This window comes from Barbatula barbatula (assembly GCF_947034865.1).
Source record: "Barbatula barbatula genome assembly, chromosome: 13".
NCBI classification, from domain to species: Eukaryota; Metazoa; Chordata; class Actinopteri; order Cypriniformes; family Nemacheilidae; genus Barbatula; species Barbatula barbatula.
In genome coordinates this window covers 19,600,205-19,627,237 of record NC_136776.1, presented here as the reverse complement: position 1 = coordinate 19,627,237, position 27,033 = coordinate 19,600,205, and the positions used below count along the sequence as shown (strand labels likewise).

At 38.2% G+C, this 27,033-nt stretch overlaps 4 protein-coding genes across 5 annotated transcripts; 3 read left to right on the top strand and 1 right to left on the bottom strand.

The window, feature by feature from the left end:
* Window positions 1-39: 39 nt before the first annotated feature.
* dbt (dihydrolipoamide branched chain transacylase E2) lies at window positions 40-4,442 on the top strand. Its single transcript, XM_079470736.1, has 11 exons — window positions 40-153; window positions 730-850; window positions 933-1,008; window positions 1,102-1,283; window positions 1,359-1,486; window positions 1,981-2,224; window positions 2,387-2,553; window positions 2,659-2,736; window positions 2,817-3,008; window positions 3,090-3,161; window positions 3,245-4,442. The coding sequence occupies exons 1-11, from the start codon at window positions 103-105 to the stop codon at window positions 3,410-3,412; spliced, it is 1,479 nt and encodes a 492-aa protein (XP_079326862.1). The 5' UTR covers window positions 40-102; the 3' UTR covers window positions 3,413-4,442.
* A 2,145-nt stretch (window positions 4,443-6,587) lies between these two features.
* On the top strand, window positions 6,588-9,388 carry lrrc39 (leucine rich repeat containing 39; the record flags this gene model as incomplete). The annotated part of the gene is made up of 8 exons (XM_079471191.1): window positions 6,588-6,715; window positions 7,203-7,308; window positions 7,496-7,652; window positions 7,740-7,876; window positions 7,963-8,108; window positions 8,201-8,353; window positions 8,910-9,052; window positions 9,186-9,388. 8 exons carry the CDS (start codon window positions 6,588-6,590, stop codon window positions 9,254-9,256), a joined length of 1,041 nt encoding a protein of 346 aa, XP_079327317.1. The 3' UTR covers window positions 9,257-9,388.
* Window positions 8,739-12,170, bottom strand: trmt13 (tRNA methyltransferase 13 homolog). 2 transcript variants are annotated; one of them, XM_079471190.1, is made up of 12 exons: window positions 11,778-12,170; window positions 11,623-11,672; window positions 11,405-11,471; window positions 11,189-11,248; window positions 11,049-11,118; window positions 10,868-10,974; window positions 10,622-10,789; window positions 10,449-10,521; window positions 10,284-10,358; window positions 9,820-10,195; window positions 9,555-9,736; window positions 8,739-9,355 (listed from the first exon to the last, which is right to left on the bottom strand). In XM_079471190.1, the coding sequence occupies exons 1-12, from the start codon at window positions 11,910-11,912 to the stop codon at window positions 9,309-9,311; spliced, it is 1,410 nt and encodes a 469-aa protein (XP_079327316.1). In that variant the 5' UTR covers window positions 11,913-12,170; the 3' UTR covers window positions 8,739-9,308. The 2 variants fall into 2 exon arrangements, with proteins under 2 accessions (XP_079327316.1, XP_079327315.1); XM_079471189.1 differs by having other exon boundaries at window positions 9,058-9,351.
* A 180-nt stretch (window positions 12,171-12,350) lies between these two features.
* Window positions 12,351-25,566, top strand: osbpl1a (oxysterol binding protein-like 1A). The gene is made up of 29 exons (XM_079471825.1): window positions 12,351-12,703; window positions 14,335-14,460; window positions 14,568-14,653; window positions 14,780-14,854; window positions 14,985-15,096; window positions 15,191-15,276; window positions 16,119-16,263; window positions 16,401-16,468; window positions 16,948-16,992; window positions 17,198-17,271; window positions 17,408-17,471; window positions 17,571-17,672; window positions 18,480-18,602; window positions 19,016-19,097; window positions 19,188-19,294; window positions 19,454-19,616; window positions 19,958-20,138; window positions 21,016-21,091; window positions 21,176-21,310; window positions 21,512-21,609; window positions 21,694-21,876; window positions 21,949-22,056; window positions 22,569-22,658; window positions 22,773-22,899; window positions 23,058-23,171; window positions 23,267-23,390; window positions 23,492-23,582; window positions 23,822-23,842; window positions 24,542-25,566. Exons 2-29 carry the CDS (start codon window positions 14,337-14,339, stop codon window positions 24,642-24,644), a joined length of 2,907 nt encoding a protein of 968 aa, XP_079327951.1. The 5' UTR covers window positions 12,351-12,703; window positions 14,335-14,336; the 3' UTR covers window positions 24,645-25,566.
* The last annotated feature ends 1,467 nt before the right edge of the window (window positions 25,567-27,033 follow it).

Here is a 27,033-nt window from a genome sequence, read left to right as displayed (position 1 = left end):
GCCTATGAATTATTTGTCCTTCAATACAAGCTCTCTGATTGGCCAGCGGAGCGGGGCGTGAGTGCATCGTCATATCCGGCTACACAAAATCGGTGAGGAAAGATGGCGGCGGTCATTACCGTGCGGGGTCCATTCGCGTTTATGAGACGACTGGTATGTCTTCACTACACATTTAAATTATTTAAACATTTGCACAAACTTTTAATGAATACGGTCTATATTAAGACGTCCGTTTGGCGCAAATTAATGGGTATAAGACATTAAAATACGAAAGTAACCTGCAGCTAACAGCTCAAGTTTAATCACTACACGCATGATATGTATGGGTAGCTGCCAAAATGTAAACAAACGGACCTTTTTTAAATTACAAGCATCCTGTTGAATTATATCTCTTACCAAAGTTCTTTGGTTTAAAACCACAGTAACCACAAAATAACTGGTTATATCTGTATTAAAACTATGGTTAAACAAATGGGTTTAAATCCACCAATAAAACATGGTTACTGCACTTTTTACTGTAATAAAACCACAGTTAATGTCAAATAAGTGATGTGAGGGTTATCTACTTTAAATTGGATCACTTATGCATGAAAATATTTTTTCTATAATTTTAGTTTGTTAAAGTCATTCATGTACTCTGATTTGTGGATATGTATAAAGTATGATTTTATGTGTGAATGTCTGTGGTCATATTTTAAAACTCTGTTTACATGAGCTTTGTTATTTCAGGTCTCTGCACGTCTGCACAAGCACTGCTGCTCTAGGGTCCAGGTAGCCTGCCTTGCACACCGACCTCATTCGTATTCACTTACTGCTGGGCCACAGCATCGGTTCTTTCACACAAGCTATGGTAAATTTAAAGAATCTTGATCAGGGTTCTTGAGTTCTGAACATGTAGAATGAAATTGACCTTTCTTGACCCTTCCTTACAGTTGCAGCGGGACCAATTTTGCAGTTCAAGCTCTCAGATATTGGGGAAGGTATAATGGAGGTGACAGTTAAAGAATGGTGAGTTTTCTTTCTTGGCAAGCTATACAACACTTACATCAATTTACCAGCAGGGGGCATTATAATATCTGTTTATCATCTTTTGTGTATCAGGTATGTGAAAGTAGGTGATAAGGTTTCTCAGTTCGACAGCATCTGTGAAGTTCAAAGTGACAAAGCGTCAGTCACGATCACAAGCCGCTATGATGGAATCATTCGTAAACTCTACTACGAAATAGATTCCATCGCCAACGTAGGAAAACCTCTGGTAGACATTGAAACAGACACAGGAAAGGGTAAGTGCTGATAGTTTGATATTAAGTTAGACTGTTAGATATGGTTTGGAAATAATATTTTATGATGTTGTACAGTGGAGGGACCTCAGGAGGATGTGGTGGAGACTCCGGCCATGTCTCAGGAGGAGCACACCCACCAGGAGATCAAGGGTCACAAGACTCAGGCCACTCCAGCCGTAAGGCGCTTAGCCATGGAGAACAACGTAAGTCATGATTTCTCTTGCACCAGAAATGACAGATAGATAGATAATTAGATAGATAGATTTTTTGAAGTTTAGATTAGACTGGAAAGTCCAGTGTTATCAGAAACCCACATGGGTTCAAGCCAAGCATAACATCAGAGTCGGTGGGGGTTGGTCTTTAGTAATTCTAATGTGGGGTCATAAACTCTAACCGAGGGTTTAAAGTTGCTAGGCATCGCACTAGCCTCAATAAATCAGCCTCATGGTAGATATTACCTTCAGCCATGGATGTTTCTGCAGACGTTCGTAGCTCCTCTTTGGAGAGCAATAGAATAGCATTCCAGTTTCACATAGCTTCAGATAGTAGTGTTGTTGTCATGGCTGCAGGTAGAGGAGGTAATAAAGCAATCCACTGGCTTTAACTAAAGCTTTTGTTTAATGCAACACCATCTTCATATTTCCTTGTTTTAAAAACCATTGAACCCATTGCTAAAATGACCCTTAATTGTCCCTAGATTAAATTAAGTGAAGTGGTTGCCACTGGAAAGGACGGCCGTATTCTCAAAGAGGACATCCTCAACTTCATAGCCCGACAGACAGGGGCCATCTTACCCCCGGCCCCCTTCGAGGAGATTCAACCGCCCCCTCCCGCACCATCTGTACCTTCAGCTCCAGCTGCTAAACCCGCACCCAGCATTCCCACTCCTGTTGTCCCCAAACCTGTGTTTACGGGCAAAGACCGCACTGAATCTATAAAAGGTGAACTTTGTTTACAAATTTTCAAATATCACACTGACCTTTTTTCGTTATCCGTGTGAGCTTCATTAATACCTTTTTGACTCAGACCCAGACATTATTGCATAACGTTCAGCCTAGAAATGTGTTATTGAATTGGCTTTCTTTGCATTGACCTGGCAACAGGTTTTCAGAAAGCCATGGTCAAGACGATGTCATCGGCTTTGAAGATTCCTCACTTTGGTTACTGCGATGAAGTGGATTTGACCCAACTGGTCCGATTGCGATCTGAGTTGAAGGGATTGTCTGAATCTCGAGGAGTGAAGCTCAGCTATATGCCTTTCTTCATCAAGGTAAAAAACATTTCCTTCTTTATAGATGTTCAAATCATCGCACATGTGGTATTGCGCAAAAAAAGATGGATTTGGGTTTTATATGTGTGCTTTCTTCGTAAACAGGCTGCGTCACTCGGACTTCTCCACTTTCCCATTCTCAATGCATCTTTGGATGAAAACTGCACAAATATCACCTACAAGGTAACTTTCCATCTAAAGACATTATTTTGATTCGTTGTGATTTAATTGGGGTAGATCATTTAGCATTGATCTGTTTTCAGGCTGCTCATAACATTGGACTGGCGATGGACACCACCCAAGGTCTTCTGGTTCCTAACGTGAAGAATGTGCAGATGCTCAGCGTCTTCGAAATCGGCGTGGAGCTCAACCGTCTGCAGACGTTGGGAGCGTCAGGGCAGCTCGGAACTAGCGATCTCATGGGAGGAACGTTCACCCTCTCGAATATAGGATCGGTGAGTCAGAAGCTACACAGAGACCTCCCATAATTTGCAGCTAAATTTGTTTCATTGTTTGCATCTCTTGCTTTTGAACAGATTGGAGGAACCTATGCAAAACCAGTTATATTACCTCCCGAGGTTGCTATCGGTGCACTTGGGAAGATGCAGGTTTGTAAACGATTTTATGACAGCATTGTGTATTTTCAGCATTTGACTGACCTTCATTCATACTGTCTGTATAATCTCCGTAGGTCCTTCCCCGATTCAACTCAAAGGGCGACTTGGTTAAAGCACACATCATGACTGTCAGCTGGTCCGCCGACCACAGAATCATCGACGGAGCAACCATGTGTCGTTTCTCCAACATGTGGAGATCCTACCTGGAGAACCCTGCTTCCATGGTTCTGGACCTTAAATAAAGCTTTCCCCAAGCACATCGAGCCATGGAAACCTGTCTTCTGTAAAACCGATGACACCATTTCTCAACACTAAGGATTTCCCATAACTGGGGCACAAAGCTCATGTTTGAGCCCACTCTTTCATCATGACATGGCACATTTGCAGACCATTTGTGTATTTACAACCGTTATGATGCTGATAGATAACTAGTGTTACGTTGTGTTTTTCTGTGTACTGTTAAGTACGCTGTTGGTTTAAGGATCTCTCCTCTTGTTGCCTTACTGCAGGATGTTACATCTACCGTCATGTATTGTGAAACGATGAAGTTTAGGGGATATTAACTCAATGTAGCAATATGAACACAGATTCGTGCTCCTTTTTCACCACTGATTTATAGTCTAATGTTAAGATACTGTCACAGCGTAATGTCACGTCTTCCATTTGCATTTTACAGGAGCTCTTAAAATGTGTCTATATTTGACTGTTAGTACATATTATCTACTAAACACCTCCAGATTTTTCCAAGGTGCTGCTTTGCAACTAATGTCATTGCTTTGAAAGTACAATGAAAATACGTGATTATACACGTGCACAATATACAAATTTGCCATTAGGAAAGGATATTGATACATTCTGTCTATTCTACTAGTTTTTCTATTTTGATTCTACTCTCTGACACAAATATAAAGGAATGGTAATGTATTGCAACAGCTAAATAATGGTGTTTTGTTGAGGTAGTTCTGTGTGGGTGTGTGAATTTGAAAGATAGTGTTTTATTAAATTATACATTTGTGAAATTGTTTAAAGACTAATAATTTCTTCGACATATATTCCACTATAGAAAACCTATGCAATGTGGTCAATTCATTTCCAGTGTAATACATTCTATATTCAGTATGATTGAACTGTCAAAATACATTTTTATACACTATTTGATTGAAAATAACAGCAGATGCTGGATATACTACACATTATTATTATATTCTGACCATCAATTGAATAACAGTGTGCCATAATAAAGCAGAAAACTGATCTCTGCATGGTTGAAGTAAAGGACTGAGTTGTTCTGTGTTAGAGACTGATGAATCTTTTAGGATTTATGATCCTTTAGACAAGCCAAACAGTGAATCAGTGGGAGGTGGAGCTTGTTGCTCAAGCCTGGTCACAGCTTTAAACCCCGTGTTTGCTACATCCAGAAATGAAATAGGTTCAAACCAAGCCATCTGTTATAGAACATGCAGGTAAGTTTCTATATCATACTTTTTAGATTAAATTACTTAAATTTAATAGCAGACATATTAAAAAAGTAAAATAAAAAAATGGATGTTAGTAGGACTAGTAGGAAATTCATATTTTATAAATCAAAACAATGACATAATGCAATCTTGAAAAAGAAAGTGTAATAAAGTCCATTTAATAAAGTCCATCATTGAACTTTTTAGTTCTCTACTGTTACTGTGTCTTGTTCCTGACGATGTTTTCTAATGGTTTTAAATAGGCTTATGTTATTTATTAGCATCCTTTTTATTATGTAATGGTCTTGAGTATGTTTTTATAAATAATTATTATTTATTCGTATTTTGGTTACACCAAATTAAACGCAATTCTTCTTTAATTAAACAAGCAGCCAGAGCGACGACAGAAACGTCAAGAAACAAGCATAAACAGAAGAAATATGCGCAAAGAAGATGCGCAGAGGAACACCAGCACATCCTTGCTGGTTCCCCTTCACAGAAGAACCTCAAACATGGAAGAAAGCAAACGAAAACCAGTCCCCGACACATCAGACAACCACCAGCTGCTCGTCCATTATCAGACCACCCCGGACAGACCCTTCTCGTGCGAGCGAGCACACCAGCTGATCAAACAAATCGTCGACGAAAGACTGGAGACGGTGGAGTACAGCTGCGCATGCGCAGTAATTTCGAAGGAGCTGTCCGATAGCGTTATGATGTCTGCGAAGAAGTTACTGTACGATCGATATAAACTCATCTGTTACGTGGCCATCGGACAGATGAAAGATTCAATGTTAAATTGTGCAAGTAGGGCTGTGTGGAGTCCCACAGCGGACACGTTTATTGAATATATCTTTAAAAACAAATCTTTATTTGCGTTATGCGTTCTGTATGCAGTTTATAAGGAGTAGAGATCATGTCATACAGTGCTTTACATAGACATTTTGTTAGAGAAGTTATGATGTAGTGCTATATTGAGAATTACTTAATATACTAAAACGATATAAATGCTTAGTTTGTCAGAAATATCATTTAAACCATTAAAAACACACTAGACTCACAGAGACCAATACAGTTTCCATTAAAGTCTATACAATTCCCATTATAACCATGAATTCATGGGAAGTTTTTTCTTTTTGGAGGCATTTCAATATTTTTGCATTACATTTAAGAAAATGTATGTTTAATCTGCGATAAATAAAATCCTCTTCACTGAAAAACAATGTGTTGTTTTAACTTTAAAGAAGAAGTTAAAAAAGTAACCTGGTTGCAACTTAATCCTGAATTTCTCGTCGAGTTAATTTATTAGTTAAACCAACATTTTTTTACAGTTTTCTGCAGTATTCTTATGATTTTTTCTTTACATCAATTTGCAATGCATGTAAAATGTATTATATAAGCATTTTTGAGGTTGTCCAAAAAAATTTAAAGTGGTTATTTTTGAGAGCCTATCATGTCCCAAAGCGTCATTGTTACTATTCTTAAACTCTGGTGAGTCTGGTGAGGTATGAAAAAGTGGACAGCTGCTTATGTGCCAACTTTAACATGTGACCGCCCCATTCCCATGTGTTGTCTGTGGTTAAATTTAGACCTTGGCCTGGGCTGCTTCAAACCAATGACTGGATCATTATTTTAAAGAGAAATCTTTCATCGAACATCACGCTTACTGGAACTATAAGAGGAATTGTAGCATTTATGCAGTGTTGATAAAACCCACCAGAGGAAACATGAATTGCTTTGTAAGGACTATTTGAGTAAATGAGAGCTGGTAAGGTAATTCATAAAGAGCTTTTATTTATGTTATCTGTTCAATTTTAATCGCTCAATGATGAAGTAAAAATTTAACACTGTTATGTTAAAAGTCTTATTCTGCACATTTTATTCTGACTGGTGTATTTAAGACAGCTTGGTGTTCCAACACACGGAGTGTGCAAAGTGATATTCAGGGTTGTTTGTGGTCATGACGGGGGTCACAGTCTGCTGTGGGTCTGTGAACTCCATCAAATCCCTCTGGGAGACAAGGATAAAGAAAAGCAAAGATGATCTGACAAAAGAAAAAGAGCAGAGAGAACGGAGAGCAGTGGGTAGGTATGTGCACAACCTCCATGTATAGTAGTTCATACTCTATGTTGATTTGATTCCAGCCCAAACTGTTTTCTTATTGATCACAGGGGAATGTTAGAATTCAAAATCTTTTGAAATCTTTATACAGTTGATTTGAGACAAAAAAATCTTTCATATTTCTATCTTATGGAACACAGAGGGAGCTTATCTGACAGTAACATTGCCAGCTGTCAGAATGTGTTCCCCCTGCTAATTTGGTCAAGTTATGAAGTAGAACAATACAAGTAATCTCTAACCCAAAGTAAAGATTCGTGGCTTAGTGGTTAATGCTTAAGACACGTTTCCTAGGTTGCGGGTTTGAATACTAACCAGATGCTTTTTTTAACGAATCACAGGTGGGGAACCTTATCTGACAGTTACATAACATTGTCTGTATCAGGAAGCAGTTTTTTCATGCAAATTCACAGGAAGGTTGGGGACCCAAAAACCATGATCACAATGTTTAATGTAGGTTGACAGGTGCCTGGGAGGATCGCATAGCTTTGGCCAAGCTAAAGGAAAAAGTTGTGACGGAGGAGGGACGTGTGATTCTTCGGATTGAGAGAGAAGAATGGAAGGTAGAATGATTTGTATTTTGTGAGTAACTTCATTAAAATGAGTTGTTTTCGAAATGACCAATGTCATACAGACATGATCATTATTCAGCTTCATGTCATTCAAAACCTGTATGTGACTCTTTCTTAACACAAAATATCTCAGTGGTTTACTGGGTGCTTGAATACTACAACTGTTATTTTTCTGCAGACTCTCCCTGCAGCTCTGGCCCAGCTCGCCCACATCCAGGAATGGCAGTTACACCGAATAGGACTTCAGAAGATCCCGCAGTTCATCTCGGACTTTGAGAGTCTCATAGTCTTGGACTTGTCTCGTAATTCAATCACAGAGATTCCCAGAGAGATAGGTCAGTAAAATGACTTCAAAAGTATATCTTGACCTCTACATTATACATTTAACACTAACTTGTTAAACACATTCTTGTGACTAACAGGTAAACTTACTCGTTTGCGAGAGCTTTTGTTGAGCTATAACAGAGTTAACTATGTGCCTGAGGAAATCGGCTCTTGTGAAAATCTGGAGAAATTGGAATTGGCAATGAATCATGATCTAGATGACCTGCCCGCTCAGGTATCGAGATTACATTCCCATATTCTCATATGATAATTTACACCCTCCATATGCAATTTTAAAGAAATTATCTATTGTTTTCACAGTTTAGCAATCTAAAGAAGTTGTATCATTTGGATCTCTCCATGAATCAATTCACCACAATTCCAGACTGTGTGGTCAGCCTTCCTTCTCTAGAATGGCTAGACATGGGAAGTAACAGAATGGATACGTTGCCAGATGACATTCACAGGTGAAATATAACTACAGGTCACAATCTTCTTTAGATTTTCCAGACACATGTTTTTAAACCAAGCGATATTTCGGAATTATGGATTGATCTAGAATGGACAAACTTCATACCCTTTGGCTCCCGAGAAATGAACTTGAGTATCTGCCCGACGACATCAGCCGGATGCAAAGTCTGGACACGCTGGTTCTGAGCAAAAATAAATTACGAGACATTCCTCCACTAATGGAGAGCATGAATAACCTCAGGTTAGCAAGAACCCCTCCATTTTTGTATGCATTTAACTTATAGAAATATTTAGTCTTTTTCAAATAACACATCAAACCTTTATTTCTGTTATTTAGATTTTTTTTATACAAATATTTGATCATCGTCGACTAATTTTTCTCTTTTTGTATGTATTTAAAATAAAGAAAACATTTCATTGTTGTCAACCAATAAAATAATTGTTTATTTCTCAAAATATAGACATTTTACCTTTGTCAACAAATAAAACATTTTCTGTAATATAGAATTATTTTGTATTCAATGGCTAATAAATTATATATATATATATATATATATATATATTTGACATTTCTGCATATATTTAAAAATGTCTGAAATGTGAAATATAGAACATATGTTGTCTTTGTCAACCAGTAAAAATCTTTACTTCATTTATGTGTGTATTTGAAAAACAAACAGAAAATATCGTTCTTTCTTAACACTAAAAAAATTATAACTTCTTGCAAATTATGTCACAGTTGTGTAGATTTGTATTTGCATTTTTTCTAAGATTAAAATTATTTTCGTTTTTGGCAGGTTTGTGAATTTTCGAGACAACCCTTTGACCTATGACGTTACACTTCCTGACTTAAACGAGGATGTAGACGAGGAAGAGAACGACAGGGAGCTGTTCGGCCGCGAGTTCATGCACTTTTACATCCAAGAGGCCAGAAAAAGAGGTTATGCCGTACTCAACATGTATTGTGTGCAAACCTTTAGTTGAAGTTTAATATAAAACATTGCATAAATAAAACATTACTAAAACAAAAGCTTTCAGACCCCCATAATGACAGACTCAAATATGTGTTACAGGGTCCCAAACGTTCACATCGGTGCTAAACATGACGTTGGATGGCGTGTCAGAGATAGCGTCGTCTTCGTGACTAGCATGCTGGCTTCAGTCCGCTGGTTTGTCTTCTGTGGCTTGGTCTGTTCTTATGAACCAAACATCGTTGTACCGACCCTGTGATGTCCCATCCTGCCTTTTACCAGTAAATGTTTTTCGTTAATGTTGTTTGTTTATTATTGTCAACGTCCTGTTTTTAACTTCCTGTTCCTGCTAGCGCTTCAAATGTGAGTTAAAAAAGACATCCATACACATTGGTCAAATAAAAAACAAAACATACAGGATTGCTATATTGTGTTTGTGTTATGTGCTGTTCGTGTTCAATTTAGATTAACCTGAATTCTGATTGGATGAGGGTACGGCGGTTAGTAACACGTTCTCCAACGACACGTCTCTGCTTGTATAGTATTTCAAGCTGGATTCAAATCCTCTTTGCTGGAGGTAATGCACTCTTCCTTGGTCGATCAAAAGTTTACAAAAACGTCCGATCTGTTCCCGGTCCTCGACCGACATCACACTGCAAGGACGTGAAGAAAAACCATTAGATCAGCAAATGATCATAAGCTCTATGAAATATTCACTGTTTGATAAAACACTCACCTGTTGAGGGTATCTGATACAGCTTCTTCATCTATCTCATGTTCTTCTTCCTCTTCTGTTTTATGATCACTCCGTTGCTCTGACATCTTGGAGATGAATTTCTTAATACCGCACGTAGCCCAGCTCGACATGCGCTGAAAGCCAGCAAATTCTTTCGGGCCGAGACCTCGCTGTCTGAAGAACTCTTTTCCAACATAGTGTTTCCAGTCGCAGCGGTGGTGGCAGCACAAAGCGATGGCCAGTCCCGACACGTCAAGACCTTCGCGTGGCTTTGTCTCATCACCAGCTCCCTCCTCTTGCTGGTGCTTTACACGCTTGGTTGGAGGTTCATCATCGTCTTTGCGTATGCGCTCGAATAAACACCGAAGGGCGAGATCTGCGGAGTTACGTTGAGGAACATATGATGCTAAATGGAATTTGTATTATGAACTTCAGTTACTAAAAGTTGTAGGATGTGTGTCAACCTGTTGCAGCACCACAGAGATGCTTTCCAACACCAACCACAGGAAGTCTTTTTTCTCTCAAGAGGGGAACTTGATCTAAAACATACACAAGCATATTTATTTAAAGTAAATAAATCAATTAGACAGCACATTTATTTTTATTCAGAAAGTGTTGAGGGTACTTACTCAGATCAAGGTGCTGAATATCCACCTGCAGCCTGTCAAACGTCGAGTCTGCATTTTTGTGTTTGCCATCTACCTTGAAGACACATTAAATAGTAATTCAATCCAATTTCTGAGCAAAGAATTATCCATTTTTTACATGGGTAAAGAATAGCTTTAAGTCGATGACATCACACCTTGAAACGAGTACTAGACCGCTCCACGAGCAAAAAGTGGACATTTTCAGCTGCTTTGAGAGCGACGTGAATCCAGTGGGACAGTTTTCCTTTGCCAGCACCAAACTCTATGTAGCATCTGTCTGGGCAGAGCAGTTTCAAAGCCTCCATGTTTCCTAAGATCGAAGCCTGTGAAACAGAATATTCTTGAAAACAAGCACAAAAATCGTTTATTAATTTTGTGTAGAGTTTGCAGCGCTGGATTACCTGTTGCTTAAGGTGTTTGAAGGCAGAATCTCCATTCTTTGGATCATTTAAAGCTTCATCCAGAGCAGTGTGTGAAAATGTGTTTTCAACACTATTGGTTTTCAGTCCTGGGAACACAGTAAGCGATTTTTCTATAATATAGTTTTCTGTTACACAAATGCAGTAGACGACAGCTGAATACCTTGTAATGCAGTCTTGAGTTTCACAATCAATTCGTCCAGTTCCTCTTTGGTTCGATCAGCGATTGAAATCTACATTCAAACATTACGTTTATTACAAACGTATCTCAAAGCTGGTAAATACAGATATACAAGCCATCACCTCCTCTATGGATTCGCCTTCGCTGCCGTATCCGGCATTGATGTCCTTTACATAATATCTCTGATGAAGAACGAATGTAAAATATTTGTTATCGGCAAACAAACTTTATTTAAAAAGCACCTTTACAGAACATTAATACAGAAGATAAAGCACGTGTCATGATGTACGATGTTATGACTCTTTTTATAAAAATATAATAAGATTGAAAAGACTTACGGGTTGTGGCTTTTCCTTGGAGTTGCATTTCTTCAGATGTTTAGCCAAATTATCTTCATATACAGTACTGTTTAAAATATGAGATTATTTAACATATAACCATACAACTAGTTTCATGATGTGATCACTTTGAATAAGTGTTTATGGATTCTGTGTGCACTTTTAAAACACATTCATTAAAATGCAAACCAAACTTATGACAGAAGTTATTTTCTTACTGCTTGGGGTCCAAAGGACACGGTATTCGTTTTTTCTCGGTGTCTTCACCCTATATACAAATGTGAAAGTTTTGATTTGGCAACTGTTAGTCGAGTTGTGCATGGCAAACAAGAAACAATCGACACTGTTATATATGTTTCGTTAACAAACATACAGAGTTTGCATGTTCCCCGCAGAAGGTTTTTCCTTTCCCAACAGTCATCTTGCAATATCGTTTCTTTTTTGTAACGTAAAAAGCACATCGCCCAGGTAAAGGCGCTGACACGCCGTCCGCTGCAGATGCTTCCATGCTGACGAACCGAATGACTTCCGCAATGTATTTCAAAATAAGAGACCTGCCGCAAGTGAACTGAAAAACTAAATATATGAACGCAACAGATAGATTTTTAAATATATACCTTTAATATGAACATACATATAATTTTAAACTTTTATTTAATTAACACTAGAATATATCGGAATTTATAGTCTGTCTGATATTTGACCAGCGTTTTGAATTGCATCACCTTATATGTTTTGCTCATAGTCAATGTTTTCTTGTGCAGATGCTTTGTAACAATGAAAATGGTAAAAAGCGCTACATAAATAAAGCTGTGAAAATAGTCATATTGCACGCTTATTTATTAGCGATTCTTTTGCGTGTATTATTCTGAGTTGTTAAGTATGCTCTTTTAACAATTGTAATTATAATACGCATTTAAACACTTTCTTAAACCACACTCTCATCGCGTTTTAAAAACCGGAAGTACGCCGTCAACATACGTGCTGTCAGTCAGCTGTTCGTTTACGCACTGTGCCGAGTGATGTTAGTTTGCGTTGTGTGGGTTTCACGCGCAGGATGCGCAATTACACAACAGATTCAAAGACGTCGGGATGCTTGCAATGAACTATGCGCTGTTAGGAAGGACTAGCATGTGTGTTACACAAACAGGAAGAGTGCAGACACATCACATGCCTTCTGAATACTACAATACAAAACAATTCGCGGAGACTTGCTTTTAGTTTCGGATGTTAAATTCGGATCAGGAATGGCACGGTGTGTACTGGATACTCATGTCACGGTGTGACTGCGTGAAATCGGCAAGTATTTTGTAAATAAAGTTTGAAACTGTTAAAGATTAAAATAGGACTACTAATATTGCATTCATAACCGAAGCGACTTACAGAGAGTTCAGGGAGCAAGCACGTGATAACTTACGTCATACAGGAGCAATAATACAATAAGTTATTAGTTACAACCAAAGCCAGACCAATGCCTGTTGGGAGGGTTGATTTATTCATTGTTATTTGTATATAATGTTTATTTGTTGTATATACAATTATTCTTGGTATTTTATTTAACTGCTGTAGAGGGTAGTTCTCACATTGATGTCCTGCTGTGTGTCTGCTGCACATGTCAAAGTGAGGGGTGAGAAGTGATAAACCCTCAGTAATCTACTGACCTAAATCGACTGAATGTATAAGTCAATGTATTGAAACTATTTGTTGAATTTCAACCTCTGAGATCCTTGATGGGGTATTGGTACAAAGCAATCTGTTTCAAGCAGGTTTATCAAGATGGTGAACGACACTGCTTACGTTACCTAGTGACATGTTTGTAGTTTGTAACAGTTTTCTTGGATCTTTTCAGGAAATGATTGACATCTACATTAACTTTTTTATTATTGAAATGACCATATAATACACGAATGACGAATAAAACAAAACTAAAAATAACAACGGCGACAGTATCAAACACAAACTACATGAATTCTTCATTGAAACATAGCTTTTGGAAATTTGATGGATGCATTTGATCTAACCTTGGAATCACAAATGCATTTTGCATATCTGATTCATAGGTTTACCGTAACATCACCTCCAAACTCAGATAGTCAGCAATAAAAAATTGTGTAAAAAAGATAGAAGTCTTAATATTTGTCAGCACTTTGATGACAGAATGTTCCCATCAAGCGTTTTTACCCAACTTTATTATTTAATGTCTGTTGTTCCACGTTCTTTTCATGGTATTGACCTACAGTTCACAAAAAAGGCAGCTTTATGTGTAGTTTACAGCTAATATAGTTATTTAATCATTTGTTGTTAATCTGCATACCGAGATTTTTTTTCATGTATAGATGGTTCTGTTTCTCGAACAATATAATGTTTTGCTTTGTATGAGATTTTTCATAATGTCAAGAATGAGTTACGCTACAGTGGCCTTTTATTTCAGGATTGAATTGTTTGTTCGGAATTCGGATATTTCAAATAGATGTCGTTGAAAGGATATTGATGGATGTCGAAGGGACATCGTGTGTTGGCTTTTTTTAGCTTGGGGTCATTTTTCTCAGATGAAAACAAAAACATCACAAGATGCTAGTTTCACAGGATTTCTCTTTCTGCTTTTGTAGCACATCAAAGAAAACAAAACATTTCACAAATCGTAAAATGTAGAGATCTCAGAAAAATCAAAATTTTTAGTTCTTAAAATGGACAATCATATTTAACATATATACACAATTAAATGGCTTTTTCTTTTGGAAAATTGGTGACTCATCACGCACTACAAAGATTTTCAATATATATCCCTCAGACTAAAAATAGTTTGATAATAATTGTGACATGCAGCCTATTGGCTATTCAAATAAACTTTCATTTATCTTGTTTACAGTTAACGTTTTTGTATATACTGTGTACATAACTGTTTTTTAAATGTTATTTTGTTCACAAAGTCATGGAGGATATGGACCCGGAGGAGCTTTTCCTCAGGGATGCCAGAAACGGGAACCTAGAGGGTATCCAAAAGCTTCTGATGTCCAAGATTAAAGAAGAGGCCAATATTGACATCAACTGCAAGGGTAAGACACATCATAGTTTGTGTTTCAATTGACTTCTCATGTATTTCTACATGCGAACATGAGAGTTTCTTATAGCTGTAAATGCTTGTGGTACTGTATTGTTTTAGGCAAGAGCAAATCTAACCACGGCTGGACGCCTCTTCATCTTGCCTGTTATTTTGGACACAGAGATGTGGTCGAGGTGTTATTGAAGGTACAAATGCGATCCTGTAGCTCAACTGGTACTTTAAGTGCCTGTGTAATGTTAATCTTTAGTCTTTTCACAACATTTGTATATTTAAAGTCACACTTTGCGATTGTGGGTTTAACCTTCTCATAGGCCGGAGCAGATGCCAATTTGCCAAATAACGTTGGAGACACGCCCCTCCATAAAGCAGCATTCACAGGGAGAAAGGTATTATGTGCTACAAAACGCATGGAGCATATTGATGACTCATCATGCACTACGCAAAGATTCGTCCAATCGAATGCTTTCCCTGAATAGTGATTGAATTCTAGCTGCTGATGTTGTTTGTGTTGTGTAGGAAGTTGTAATGCTGCTTCTTCTGCATGACGCTTGTGCTTCTGTCATCAATGGCAACGCTGAGATCCCGAAAGACGTCACAGAGAGCGCTGAGATCAAAAGCATGCTGGAGGGTAAGCATTTGTTTGAACCTATGGTTTTTACTGGCGACTGTTTCTGTTGTGAGTGTACTTTAAATATAGCTGATGGATGCTTTTTACATTCTAGCTGCGGAAAGAACAGAGGAAAGGAAACTAGAGGAGCAATTGTTAGAAGCTGCGCGGGAAGGAGCACTAGCTACCCTCACCAGACTGGTAACCATCTCAAAAACTACTTGAAGTGAAGTACTTGAAGTACTTATCCCAAAAAAATGGATTTATTTACCAGTCATTTCAAACCTGTATTACTTTCTTTCTTCCGCAGATCACAAAAGAAGATATTTTGAAGAATGTTGTTTGCTGGCCCCTATTTTGCTTGCGGAAGAAAGAAAGTCATAAAGGTTTAAAATGACATGAGGGTGAATAAATGATGACAGAATCTTTGGGTGAACTGTCACTTTAACAGCCTAAAGACTTTAGAGTTTTCATATTTATTTAATATAAACAAAATAATATACTCATCTGGAGGCTAGAAATATAAGGTTTTCGAGTAAAGAACATTTTTACAATTGTACACCACTTTTTGTTTTACTTTGTTGGCCTGTCCTAACCTGATGTAAGATGTAAATCCCCTTGTGAAAGTCTTGCACTCCTGGACGTTGAGCAAAAATTGCATTTAAGTTTCCCGACGTTCTTGCATTAAAATTTCTCAGAAACATTCTGAACAAGACACTTGAACAAGACAGAAAAACACACCCTGTCTCAGATTAGCATTAGCATATTGTTTTTCTAATGATGTCCAGAAAGTTGTTGCTGTTGTTTAAAACATTTTGTCATCATTTATTCACCTTTATGTTACTCAAAATCTGTAAATGACTCTTTCTTCTGTAAAACACAAACAAAAATATATTTTGAGTGTCTCATTGGTTTTGTGTCAATGGTTGTTTGGTTACCAACATTCTTCAAAATATCTTCTTTTGTGTTCTGCAGAAGAAAGAAAGCCATGTTTGGATGTTTTATGTTTAAGTCTTACCTTGTAATTCTCATTACCTGTGCAGTTAAACATGAAGAAACCGCCTAACATAAACTGCACAGACCTGCTGGGAAACACACCGCTGCACTGCTCCGCCTACAGGGGTCAGAATCAATGTGCCATCAAACTTCTACAGCACCGTGCCGACCCGTACATCAAAAACAAAAATGGTAATCGGAGCCGAATTTATATTGTTTAAAGCCATAATAATTTTTTAATTTTGGGGTTTTAAATTTTTTACTGCTATATTCCCAATTGTATCATTCAAGATTATATAATGTAGCATAATTTAATGTTTTTGTTTCAGATCAGACTGTGTTTGACCTCGCTAGCGATGCAGAAATCAAGCAGATCATTACGGGCAACGTTATGAAAGTATGTTCGTTGTTATCGTTGCAATCCTGCCAAAACATAATCTCACAAATACATATCAAATAACATTTCAGCTCTGCAACCATGCAAGGGATAGTTCCCCCTTAAAATTACAATTCTGTCTTTGTTTACTCACCCTGTTTTAAACCTGTGTGATTTTCGATGTGCTAAACACAAAATAGGATATTTTGATAAATGTTGGTAACCAGAAAACATTGGTCCCTATTTACTTCTATTGCATGGACACAAAACCAATGCAAGCCAATGGTTTTCTGTGACCAACATTTTCCAAAATATCTTCTTTTGTGGTCTGGAGAAGAAATAAAACCAAACAATGACAAGAGGGCATGTAAATAAGACAGAATTTTCATTTTGAAGGCGAACGATTACTGTTATGCATTAACATGACAAATAGGCACGTGTCGCATCTATTTACTGTGTTGTATGATTTTTTTGAAAATGTTATAATACTGGTTCTGCAGGGCATAACACGTCATGTTGAAACATTTGAAGGAACACTTTGGAAGGTACAAATTACGTTTCTCAAAGAAATCCTAAATAACTGCTGATTAGAAGATAATGAATGTTTAGAGTTTATGTAAATTATATTATATATATATATATATATATATATATATATATATATATAAGAAATGTCAAATAATTTCAGAATATAAATAAAATTGAAATAAAGTTTTTTGTCCATTTAAAGTCTAATTGTCGCTGTTTCAGAGCTCGAGATTCTTCGGATGGCGCTCGTATTGGGTGGTTCTTGACGATGGAGTTATGTCGTGGTACCCCAAACAGTGGGTACCCAACTCTTAATTGTTTCCTTTAAGTTGTTTATCATATTCACCACATACATTTAATCCAAAATGACGATTTGTTTGACATAAATATGATGTAGTAAATATTTTATGTTCTATGCTCTTGTCACCCAAGGTCAGACGCGGATTCAAAAACACAAAGGCAAGGTTGCAAACCCTTAACCCAGGCTCAATGCATGGTAAGATTCATGTGATGTCAGATTAGATGCTGGATCATGTTTCGAGATAAGAATCGTTACCAGGACGTGTCAAGCTCTTTTTTTCTGTCCAACTTTCAGATAAAGGCGAAAGATAACTGCTATTTCACAGTCAAGTGCTTCGACGACAGCATTCACCATTTCAAAGTTTCTCAGAAGGGCGATCCTGACGCCACAAGAAAGGTATGCACATGCCCACCCACGTAACAAACATTTACATATAGTAGTAACTTTGTATTAGCACCTATTGTACTATTGCTCTTTGTATGACATATCGCTTATTGCTCCCCAAACTTTTTGTAAGTCGCTTTGGATAAAAGCGTCTGCTAAATGTAAATGTAATGTGTGTATATATATATATAAATATACGTAAATAACACTACATTGTTGAATATATTAAATAATATATTACACGTGTAAAGTGGCACTTAATGGTGTAGTGTGATTTTATTTGGAGGATCTATTGACAGAAATGCAATACTGTATGTAGGGAATAACTGACGACGGCTGTTACATTTTACGACATCGTATTGCACACAGCCACAACGCGAAACGAAACCGTTACACCTCGGGTGTGCATTCACGTTCAAATAGTTGAAGGGACCGGAGTCAATTGTTCAGCAAATACCATGGTTACCACACCACAGGATATTGTTAAAATGTTTAAATTCAATGTTTGTCATGTTATCGCCTGTAAAATGCTCTTGATGGTAGAACTACTTTCCTGCGCATCTCATTTCAAGCCTCCATTAGAGCGAACAGACTCTGAAGCTTGAGCCACGTGGTGTGTTTATGAGTGAGCGAGCAATGTGACAGAAAAGCCATTCCACGTATTGTTTCTACCATCAGCAGTAAAAAATCACGCAAAGCTCACCAATAAATGCCGCTAAGTGTCATACACTGGACCTTCAAATCTGCAATTGTAAAACTTCCCTCCATGTCTTCATCAATTTTAACACATGCAATTCTTTTTTGTGTATTTCTTTTCAGAAATGGGTGGAGGCCATTGAGGAACATTCAGCCTTCAGCACACATTACTGCTCTCAGGATCCAGAAAGCGAGGAAGAGGAGGACCGTGATGTGCCTCTGGGCGATCTTTCCGAATCGCTTCAGGTGAGAGGTCACTACGTTTCTCTTTATAGCGTATATGTATTTTAAAGATTATTTTAAAGTAATGTATTTTAAACGCATTACTACATTTCGTTACACTGTACTTGTATATGTGTAATGACAATAAAGTTGAATCTAATCTAATCTAAAGATCACATCAGCTGATTAAACGCATGTGATCGCTCTTTTCACCTCGTGTGCGAGAAGAAGCAGCTGTCTACCTGAAACCATCATCATGTGACGACACTATCTATCCTGGCCGTGGTTTATTTGTGTTATAAGAGCGCTTGTATATTTCTACAGTGTAAGGAAAAGGACTTCCTGTTTTCTTATTATCCACAGGAAGGGGTTTCATTGACTAAGCCAACCTTTCACTGCTTCAGTTTCTCTTTTTTTTGTGTTCCTCTTTGTCACAGCGAGCCGAGTCCTGTCATCAAAAGCTGGAGATGGAGGTGTTGACCCTTCTGTCTATGGTTAAGGAGGATGGACTCGCAGAACGTGAGGCCTTTCAATTTCAATTACTCAAACTAGTGAATCTGATTGGCTGAATCACTTTATAAGCAAAAGTTACATGCGCTTTTGCTGCAGGGTTTCCTTCTGCAATTGTTCAGAAGCTTAAAGAAGTGTCAGAAGCATCCAGTGAAACCTGCTTCTCATTGCACCATTGCCTGGGACTTTTTTCCAAACAGGAAGGGGTATGTGAAACACCCTCATGTCATTCCATCCAAACCTGTATGACATTCCTTCTTCTGCAGAACACAAAAGAAGATATTTTGAAGAATGTTGGTAAGCAAACAACATGGGCCCCCATTGACATGAGTGTAATGTAACGTGTAATGTAAATGTCCGTCCAGGCCCGCAGTTCAAAACTAGAGCATGAGGTGGAAAAGACTAAAATCCTGTCGGAGGCTCTGCAAACGTTGGCTACAGAACATCACGAGTTGGAACAGTCGCTGGTCAACGGATCGTCTCCCCGCAACGCCTTCAGCGAAGACGAATTTTACGACGCTCTGTCTGGTCAGTCGCATTTATTGCTTGTGTATTATCGCCATCACCTTCTTAATTTAGGGAAAAAAATTGTATAACTTTTTTTATCGAATAAGCAAAAAGTTACAGAATGCAGCTTAAACGCATGAGAACTTGCGATGGATATGCTGGTCATAGTTACAAGTAAATTTTCACAATGTGTTTTATAAAAGTGAGACACCTTATTCTGCGATGTGTCCAGACACTTCCGAGTAACTTACTTGCCTTCATTAAATGCCACCTGATCCTCGACTCAGGTTTCCTCCAGGACCTTGTTGCCGTCGGACGCTCATTGTCCCTGAATCATGTCTGTTTGTGTTTGGTCTCCGCAGATTCGGACACGGAGCCTGTGGTGAGCGGATTTGAGACGGCTGGCAACTCGTACGAAGACGAGGAGGACGTGAAGCACTTCTGCAGCGTCCGGAGTCGTCTCGACGGCAGGATGTCCCGGGAAGATTGCCGTGGTGAGGAGGATGACGAAGGGTCCCGGGTTAATGGAATGAGGAAGCACAGGTGGGCATACTTTATAATTGTGTGATTGTAGTTTTAAGAAAGAGTAAACAAATTAAACGACTTTGTCGAATTAACATGTTCGTGTTGACTGTTACGAATTCTTCGTATAAGTGTCAACAAAATGTTTTTAAACATTTGTACAAAACAAATATAATATAAACAAGTGTATAAAATAAAGAAAGTTTATAATAAATATTTCATGCAACTTTTTTAACAAAATTGTTTTTTGTTATTTGTCAATTTCTTTTACATCTCTCATCTTGTGTTTTGTTTTTGTTTGTGGTAAATAATTTAGCGAGCCGAAGCCAGAAGAGGCGCACATAATGAAAGTGTAAAAGATTGATGAGGTAGCCGAGTTTAACGCTGTAATTTGAACTTGTAAGGCTCGGCACGTTGACTGACGGCTGATGACGGAGAGTTTACAGACTTTGCGTGAAATGCCGAAGATTTTTCCAAATTAAATGCTTTGTGTACGTTATTTCGTAATATTGTAGTAACAAAATATAAGAAAATATATTGATTTAAATATGCATTGATTTTTTTTTTAATAATATTTGTTCATACTATTTGATCTCTTCTTCTCGTGGAACAAGCAAAATTACCATACCATGCGTCACATTTCTCGATCATTTTGTTTAAATGTAGCATGTGTAATATAAAAAAAACAGGTTTCAGTGTCTGAAAGTGATCGGATTTCGGCCCTGGTTTGCTGAATAAGACAAAGCTTCTGTTACCCGACTGATCATACCAGTCTAGACATGTTGCATCTCTGTGTCCACATTACCAGTTACCATGGATACAGCTGTCCAGTTTTGATTTCTTGTAATTACATGCTTCAGCTCATATGATATTATGTTTTGCTGTTATTTGTGCGCAGGACAAGTTTACCGGCGCCCATGTTCTCCAGAAATGACTTCAGTATTTGGAGCATTCTGAGGAAATGCATTGGGATGGTGCGATACTTTATTCATTTTGTAAACATTTATTGCTAAATATCTTTTAAAAGTTCACTTATTCTATCTCTTTCTCTATTTCAGGAGCTGTCTAAGATCACCATGCCTGTCATTTTTAATGAGCCGCTGAGCTTTCTGCAAAGGCTTACAGAATACATGGAGCACATGTATCTCATCCACCAGGCCAATGTATCAGACGATTCTATTGAAAGAATGAAGGTACGTTTAAAAGGATAGCTCACCCCAAAATGAAAATTCTATCATTATTTATTCACCCTCTTTTTTTCGCTGGAACACAAATAAAGATATTTTGAGAAACGTCTGTGGGGTTTTGTTTTCATACGATGGGGGTTGATGTTGTCTGGTTGCCAATGTTCTTCAAAATATCTTCTTTTGTGTTCTACATGAATTTGTGTTCAGTGTGTGGCAGCGTTTGCCGTCTCGGCCGTGGCGTCTCAGTGGGACCGGACGGGAAAACCCTTCAACCCTCTTCTAGGAGAAACATATGAGTTAGTCAGGTAAAAAAGTTCCCTCTCCATCCACTCAACTACAATGAAATGCAAACACAAAATCTTGAGTTCATACCCTCTCTCACCCCGTAGGGATGATCTCGGTTTCCGGTTGATTTCGGAACAGGTGAGTCACCATCCGCCTGTCAGCGCCTTCCACGCCGAGGGTTTGCAGAAGGACTTCGTATTCCATGGTTCCATCTACCCTAAACTGAAGTTCTGGGGCAAGAGCGTGGAGGCGGAGCCAAGGGGCATCATCACTCTAGAACTTCCAAAGTAAGCACTGATTGGTGGAATATTGTCACAATGATGTGGTAAACGTGTCCGAGTAAAAGAAACTCATTACAGGCATAATGAGGCATACACATGGATGAACCCCACGTGTTGTGTCCACAACATCATCGTGGGACAGCTGTGGATCGAACAGTATGGGAATGTGGAGGTTATCAACCACAGGTACAGTTTTATTCTCCCTCATGTGGTTCAAAATCTGTACGTGACTCACAGAAGAAGATATTTTGAGAAATGTCTCAGTGGTTTTGCGTTCATACAATGAAAGTCAATGGGGGCCAATTTTGTTTGGTTACCAACATTCTTCAAAATATCTTCTTTTGTGTTCTGCAGAAGATAGAAACTCATACAAGTGGATAAGGGGCGATTCACATTTTGCGTCTTATGTGTGCGCAAGTTCATTATTTGTCATGTAGACACGCGGCAGGCGCACGCAAATAGGGAGTGACGCGCATACGGAGCAGCATGCACATTTTGCTAGTTGCGTCAGAGTCGCATCGAGATGGCAAATAGCGCAACTTTTTAGGTCATTGGACTAGTTTGTGATTTCCGTGTGGTTTTAGACGCAAAATGTGAATCGCCCCTAAATGATGAAAGAATGGTTATTTTGGGGTAAACTATCCATTCAAAAGGTAGACCATGATTGAAGACTTCTATTTCTTAATCTTATTAAACAGGACCGGCGAAAAATGTTGCCTGAATTTCAAACCTTGTGGTCTTTTTGGGAAGGAATTACACAAGGTTGAAGGCTACATCCTGGACAAGAGGTAAGTGTGTGTGTTTTTTTTGTATACTGTAACTTCCATGGTAAATGTTCTTACATCTTTTTGCTTGTCACATCACTGGTTTAGTTGATTTGTTTGTTGATTTGTTCCACGCAGCAAAAAGAAAGTTAACATGCTTTACGGGAAATGGACGGAGTGCATGTACATAGTCGACCAGGCTACGTTCGAAGCTTACCGAAAGAACAATAAAAAACCGTCGGAGGAGAAAAAAAGCAGTAAACAGGTATTTTGTACATTATGTATTCACCCTCATGTCATTTCAAACCTTTATGAGTTTCTATCTTCGCCAGAACACAAAGGAAGATATTTTGAAGACCGTTGGTAGCCAAAGAACATTGACCGAAACCCCTAAAACATTGAATTATTCTCTGTATTCGGTAGGCATCTGTTGCAGACTCTGAAGAAACACCTCAACCAGGCGAAGATTCGGTAGAGGTGATTCCAGGCAGTCAGTTGCTGTGGAGAATAGCACCACGACCTGCCAACTCCACCCAGGTTAGTTCTAGAAAGCTGAAAAACACAGCAACCAATGGGCGTTTAGTCTTAAAGTCTCATCGTCTGTATAATGGGTTTGTTTGCACTTATCAAAGATGTACAACTTCACAACATTCGCAATGCAACTCAACGAGCTGGACAAAGAGATAGAAGACGTGATTCCTAAAACAGACAGCAGATTGAGACCCGACATAAGAGCCATGGAAAACGGAGATATTGGTATGTGTGTGTGTGTGTGTGTGAGCGTGATTTTCTTATTATTTGAGTGCTATTGCAGGTTCAATTTGAAGGAAAACTTACTACTTTTCTTGTGACGTCAGATCTGGCAAGTGAGGAGAAAAAGAGGTTGGAGGAGAAGCAGAGAGCCGCTCGAAAGAGTCGATCAAAGTCAGATGAAGAGTGGAAGACGAGGTACGGAGGGATTATAGTAGGCTACTGTTTTACTGTATTGTACAGATTCATTACGCTGTTCACTCTTCTTACACTCTTCTCAAGCATTTACCGTGGTAACTTTCTAAATACCATATTTACTGCAGTTATTGCTTTTTTGTGTATACTCATTTTAACCGCACAATTGACTCATTTGACTAATCCTGGTTCATTTCTTTCCCCATCCATTTCTTTCGCCCTTTGACTTTGTGGGTGAGCAGAAACGTCGCATCTGGCCCCAGGTTTGACACTTGCTTTATTCCTTTGTCTATTTATTGGAATGTTTACGACTATTGACCCTTCTTCTTGTGTAGATCCCAAATAAAAGATATTTTGAGAAATGTCTCAGTGGTTTTGTGTCCATACAATGGAAGTCAATGTTGTTTACTTATTATACAATATCTTCTTTTGTGGTCTGCCGCAGAAAGTCTATTTGAAATTGTTTGTAAATTCTCCATTTGCCTATGTTTGTGAATAGGATCGTTCTTTTATTGTCCGCTCTGATGATGTATATTTAATGTGGAATAAGTCGATGTAAACAGAGCTCTGTGGCCTTCTAGGTTGTGATCAGGACGAAACTGTACACCCGGTTCAAGTGTTGCAGCCAAACACTCAGCCGAATAGGTTGAACGAAATGTACTTAAAATCATGTTTTTTTTATTGTGCATTCCAATTAATATAAATCAAACTGCAGTCGGTTTTGATTTAAGCCACGATAACAAAAAAATACAGCTAACTAACACAATAAAACATGATAACATTAGTTGAGCCATCTGTTCATTTGTTCCAGCTGTTGAACAAATTACACAACAAAGCTAGAATGATCCCATTATCATTAACTATAACTTAACTACATATTCTCAAAGTCATACTTGTTGATGAGAATGGGATTCTTGTTGTTTTGTGCACACTAAATTGAACCTTTTCTGTGTTTGTAACAGGTGGTTTCATCAGGGTCCGAATCCACACAATGGCTCTCAGGACTGGCTGTTCTCCAACGGCTACTGGGACCGTGAATATTCCCATTTACCGGATATATACTGACCCACTGAACCCTCTAATGTATAGTCGAGACTATCCATAAACTACATTTACTTTAAAAACATGCCCTGGGGTTGTTGGCCAGCTAAATATTTTAAGTGAATTCAAGTTTAAAAAGACTTCTTATTTTCTCCTCCTGTGTATAGGTAAATTATTGTTTTTACATTGATATATTAAATAACACCATGAAAAATGCATATGCAAAATAAAGTCTTTATAGATCCACAGATTTGTAACATTTAAAAAACATTTTAAATCACAAGCTGGCCACTGTTACTGTAATGGTTAAAACAGCTTTAATGTGCAATTTCTAATCCTCCTAAAGAAGAAACAATGTCATAAGCACTGTCTGTTTCTTTTTCTGGTTAACTTATATTTTACATTTTATTTGACAACATTCCCACTGTGTTAAGAGTAGAGTTGTGCAATGACTGACGGGTTTGTTTTTAATGCAAATTAACAGAGCAGATTCTGCACATGCAGTATTATGCAAAACAAATATATTTTTTACTTTTATCTGTTCTCACTAGATTATGTTTGTTCATTCATTTTTAATATAGCGATCTTACGTATGAGTTATGTTTTCGCTGTTTTTATTTGTTTAGAAAGTGAAGCGTGTTATCATATCGAACGAATCTGATCATGTGAAACATTTGAGCAGCATCAACTGCGAAATTTAGAATCACAGCGTTGCAGTTTTACAGCTTCAACCCCACGTGCATTTATTTTGTGTTTGTTTGTTGTGTATATTTTGTAGAGATGCATAAATGCCTACAGCTGTGTAAGAGAATTATTCTGTACATAAAAGGCATTGTTATTGTGTGTATATCACACCTAAATAATAAAAACCTATATAGTGGATTTGATTTTTGTTACAATTTTGAAACGCAGAAATTAAATAGATATTAAAAACGTTTTAAAGTGGTACCTTTCTTAAAAAAATGTATTCATCCCCTTATGTCATTCCAAACCGTTATGACTTTGTTTCCATTGTATGAACACAAAACCACTGAGACATTTCTCCAAATATCTCTTATAGAACAATTTGTAAAAATTTGACTTTTAGTTTTCAACACCACCAAAAATTTCTTGCTTTCACATTTTTATTGTTCGTTTGAGTCACTTTAAGCCATTGCTGACCCAAGGTACCCCGTGTACCCTAAACCGGTAGACGCAGGTATATTCAGGGTGACCCCAGTTACTCAGGATCCTCAGCTCCACTATGTTGTAAACTTGTGTAGACTCCTTTAAAAAATAAGTAATTTCAGAGTATGTTCACCTTTTAAGACATTATATGGTGTTAGTTGGTGTAAAGACAATTTTGTGACGCACAGGTATTTTAAAGGTCTGAATAGGATCTTCGTCCTGGTTGTATGTGAAGCTCCCCAACAGTTGTCCTCCATCACGCTGGTTGAACAAACCCTGAAGATGGAAAATAGCATCATTTTCCTAAGTGTCCTTCAATTATAACACGATGATGAGTCATGAGAAATGTATCGTGAGCTCACATAAACGACAAAGTATTTCGGTGCGCTGTCTGTCTTCCCGGTCGGCGACAGCCTCTTAGGAATGTGCTCGAGGGTAACGTGAGTGATCCTGATCGGATAGGACAGCGATATCTCCAGAAAACCCTTTGAGCCGCGGAACGCCCAGCACTTCCCAGGATGCACCTCCGGCTGCGAGAGCAAATCAAAATTATTATATAAGTATAGATTCCCTTAATACTTGTGTGCAGTGTCTCACCTGTATGACGGTTCGGGGGCTTTCCGAATAATACCACAGCGGTATACCGAACAATCTGAACTCTGAAGGCTTTGAAGGATACGTTTCAGAACAAGGGGTTGAGATGACTCTACCACCTGAATATAAAACACGCCTTAACAAACATAATACACCAAACATTTAAGCAACATACGTGAAATGATCGACAAACAACGTACCTGAGGATTCCAGAGCGTAGTCTGCCATCCCCGTGCCGTCAGACTTGTACAAACTCAAAACGCTCTGAACGATGTTATTAACGTCCTGTATACGTTCCAAAAAAGTTCATCTTAATGTGGGAGCATCAAAGGCAGGGAACTCTGGGATAGCATGTGTTTTTATATGTATGTTTACATCAACAAAAACTTTTTACTTTGGTGTTGAGGGCATTCTGCGCATCCAGTTGCTGCTTGAGGACGTCGGACGCTTCTCTGATGTTTGAAACTTCCAATCTCAGGTCAGAGGTCTGCTGCTGGTACTCAGATTCGAGGCTTCGAAGAAAAAACAGATCATGCATTGAACATTTTAAGCACGTGAAGGCCAAACAATTGTATCAAATGCTGATGAAAAGAATCATGAAAAGCATCGAACAAAACAAAAATGAGATGGAAACGACACTCACTTCAGTTCT

Excerpts from the sequence above, each read along its gene's own strand:
- dbt (XM_079470736.1), top strand. The coding sequence starts at position 103 with ATGGCGGCGGTCATTACCGTGCGGGGTCCATTCGCGTTTATGAGACGA. Across the intron at positions 851-932 it reads GTTCTTTCACACAAGCTATG|TTGCAGCGGGACCAATTTTG; the intron begins GTAAATTTAAAG and ends CCTTCCTTACAG. Across the intron at positions 1,487-1,980 it reads GCTTAGCCATGGAGAACAAC|ATTAAATTAAGTGAAGTGGT; the intron begins GTAAGTCATGAT and ends AATTGTCCCTAG.
- trmt13 (XM_079471189.1), bottom strand. The coding sequence starts at position 11,912 with ATGGAAGCATCTGCAGCGGACGGCGTGTCAGCGCCTTTACCTGGGCGA. Across the intron at positions 11,472-11,622 it reads TGTCCTTTGGACCCCAAGCA|TACTGTATATGAAGATAATT; the intron begins GTAAGAAAATAA and ends TATTTTAAACAG. Across the intron at positions 10,522-10,621 it reads GGTCTAGTACTCGTTTCAAG|GTAGATGGCAAACACAAAAA; the intron begins GTGTGATGTCAT and ends TGTGTCTTCAAG.
- osbpl1a (XM_079471825.1), top strand. The coding sequence starts at position 14,337 with ATGGAGGATATGGACCCGGAGGAGCTTTTCCTCAGGGATGCCAGAAAC. Across the intron at positions 14,461-14,567 it reads TATTGACATCAACTGCAAGG|GCAAGAGCAAATCTAACCAC; the intron begins GTAAGACACATC and ends GTATTGTTTTAG. Across the intron at positions 23,843-24,541 it reads AACGTCGCATCTGGCCCCAG|GTGGTTTCATCAGGGTCCGA; the intron begins GTTTGACACTTG and ends TGTTTGTAACAG.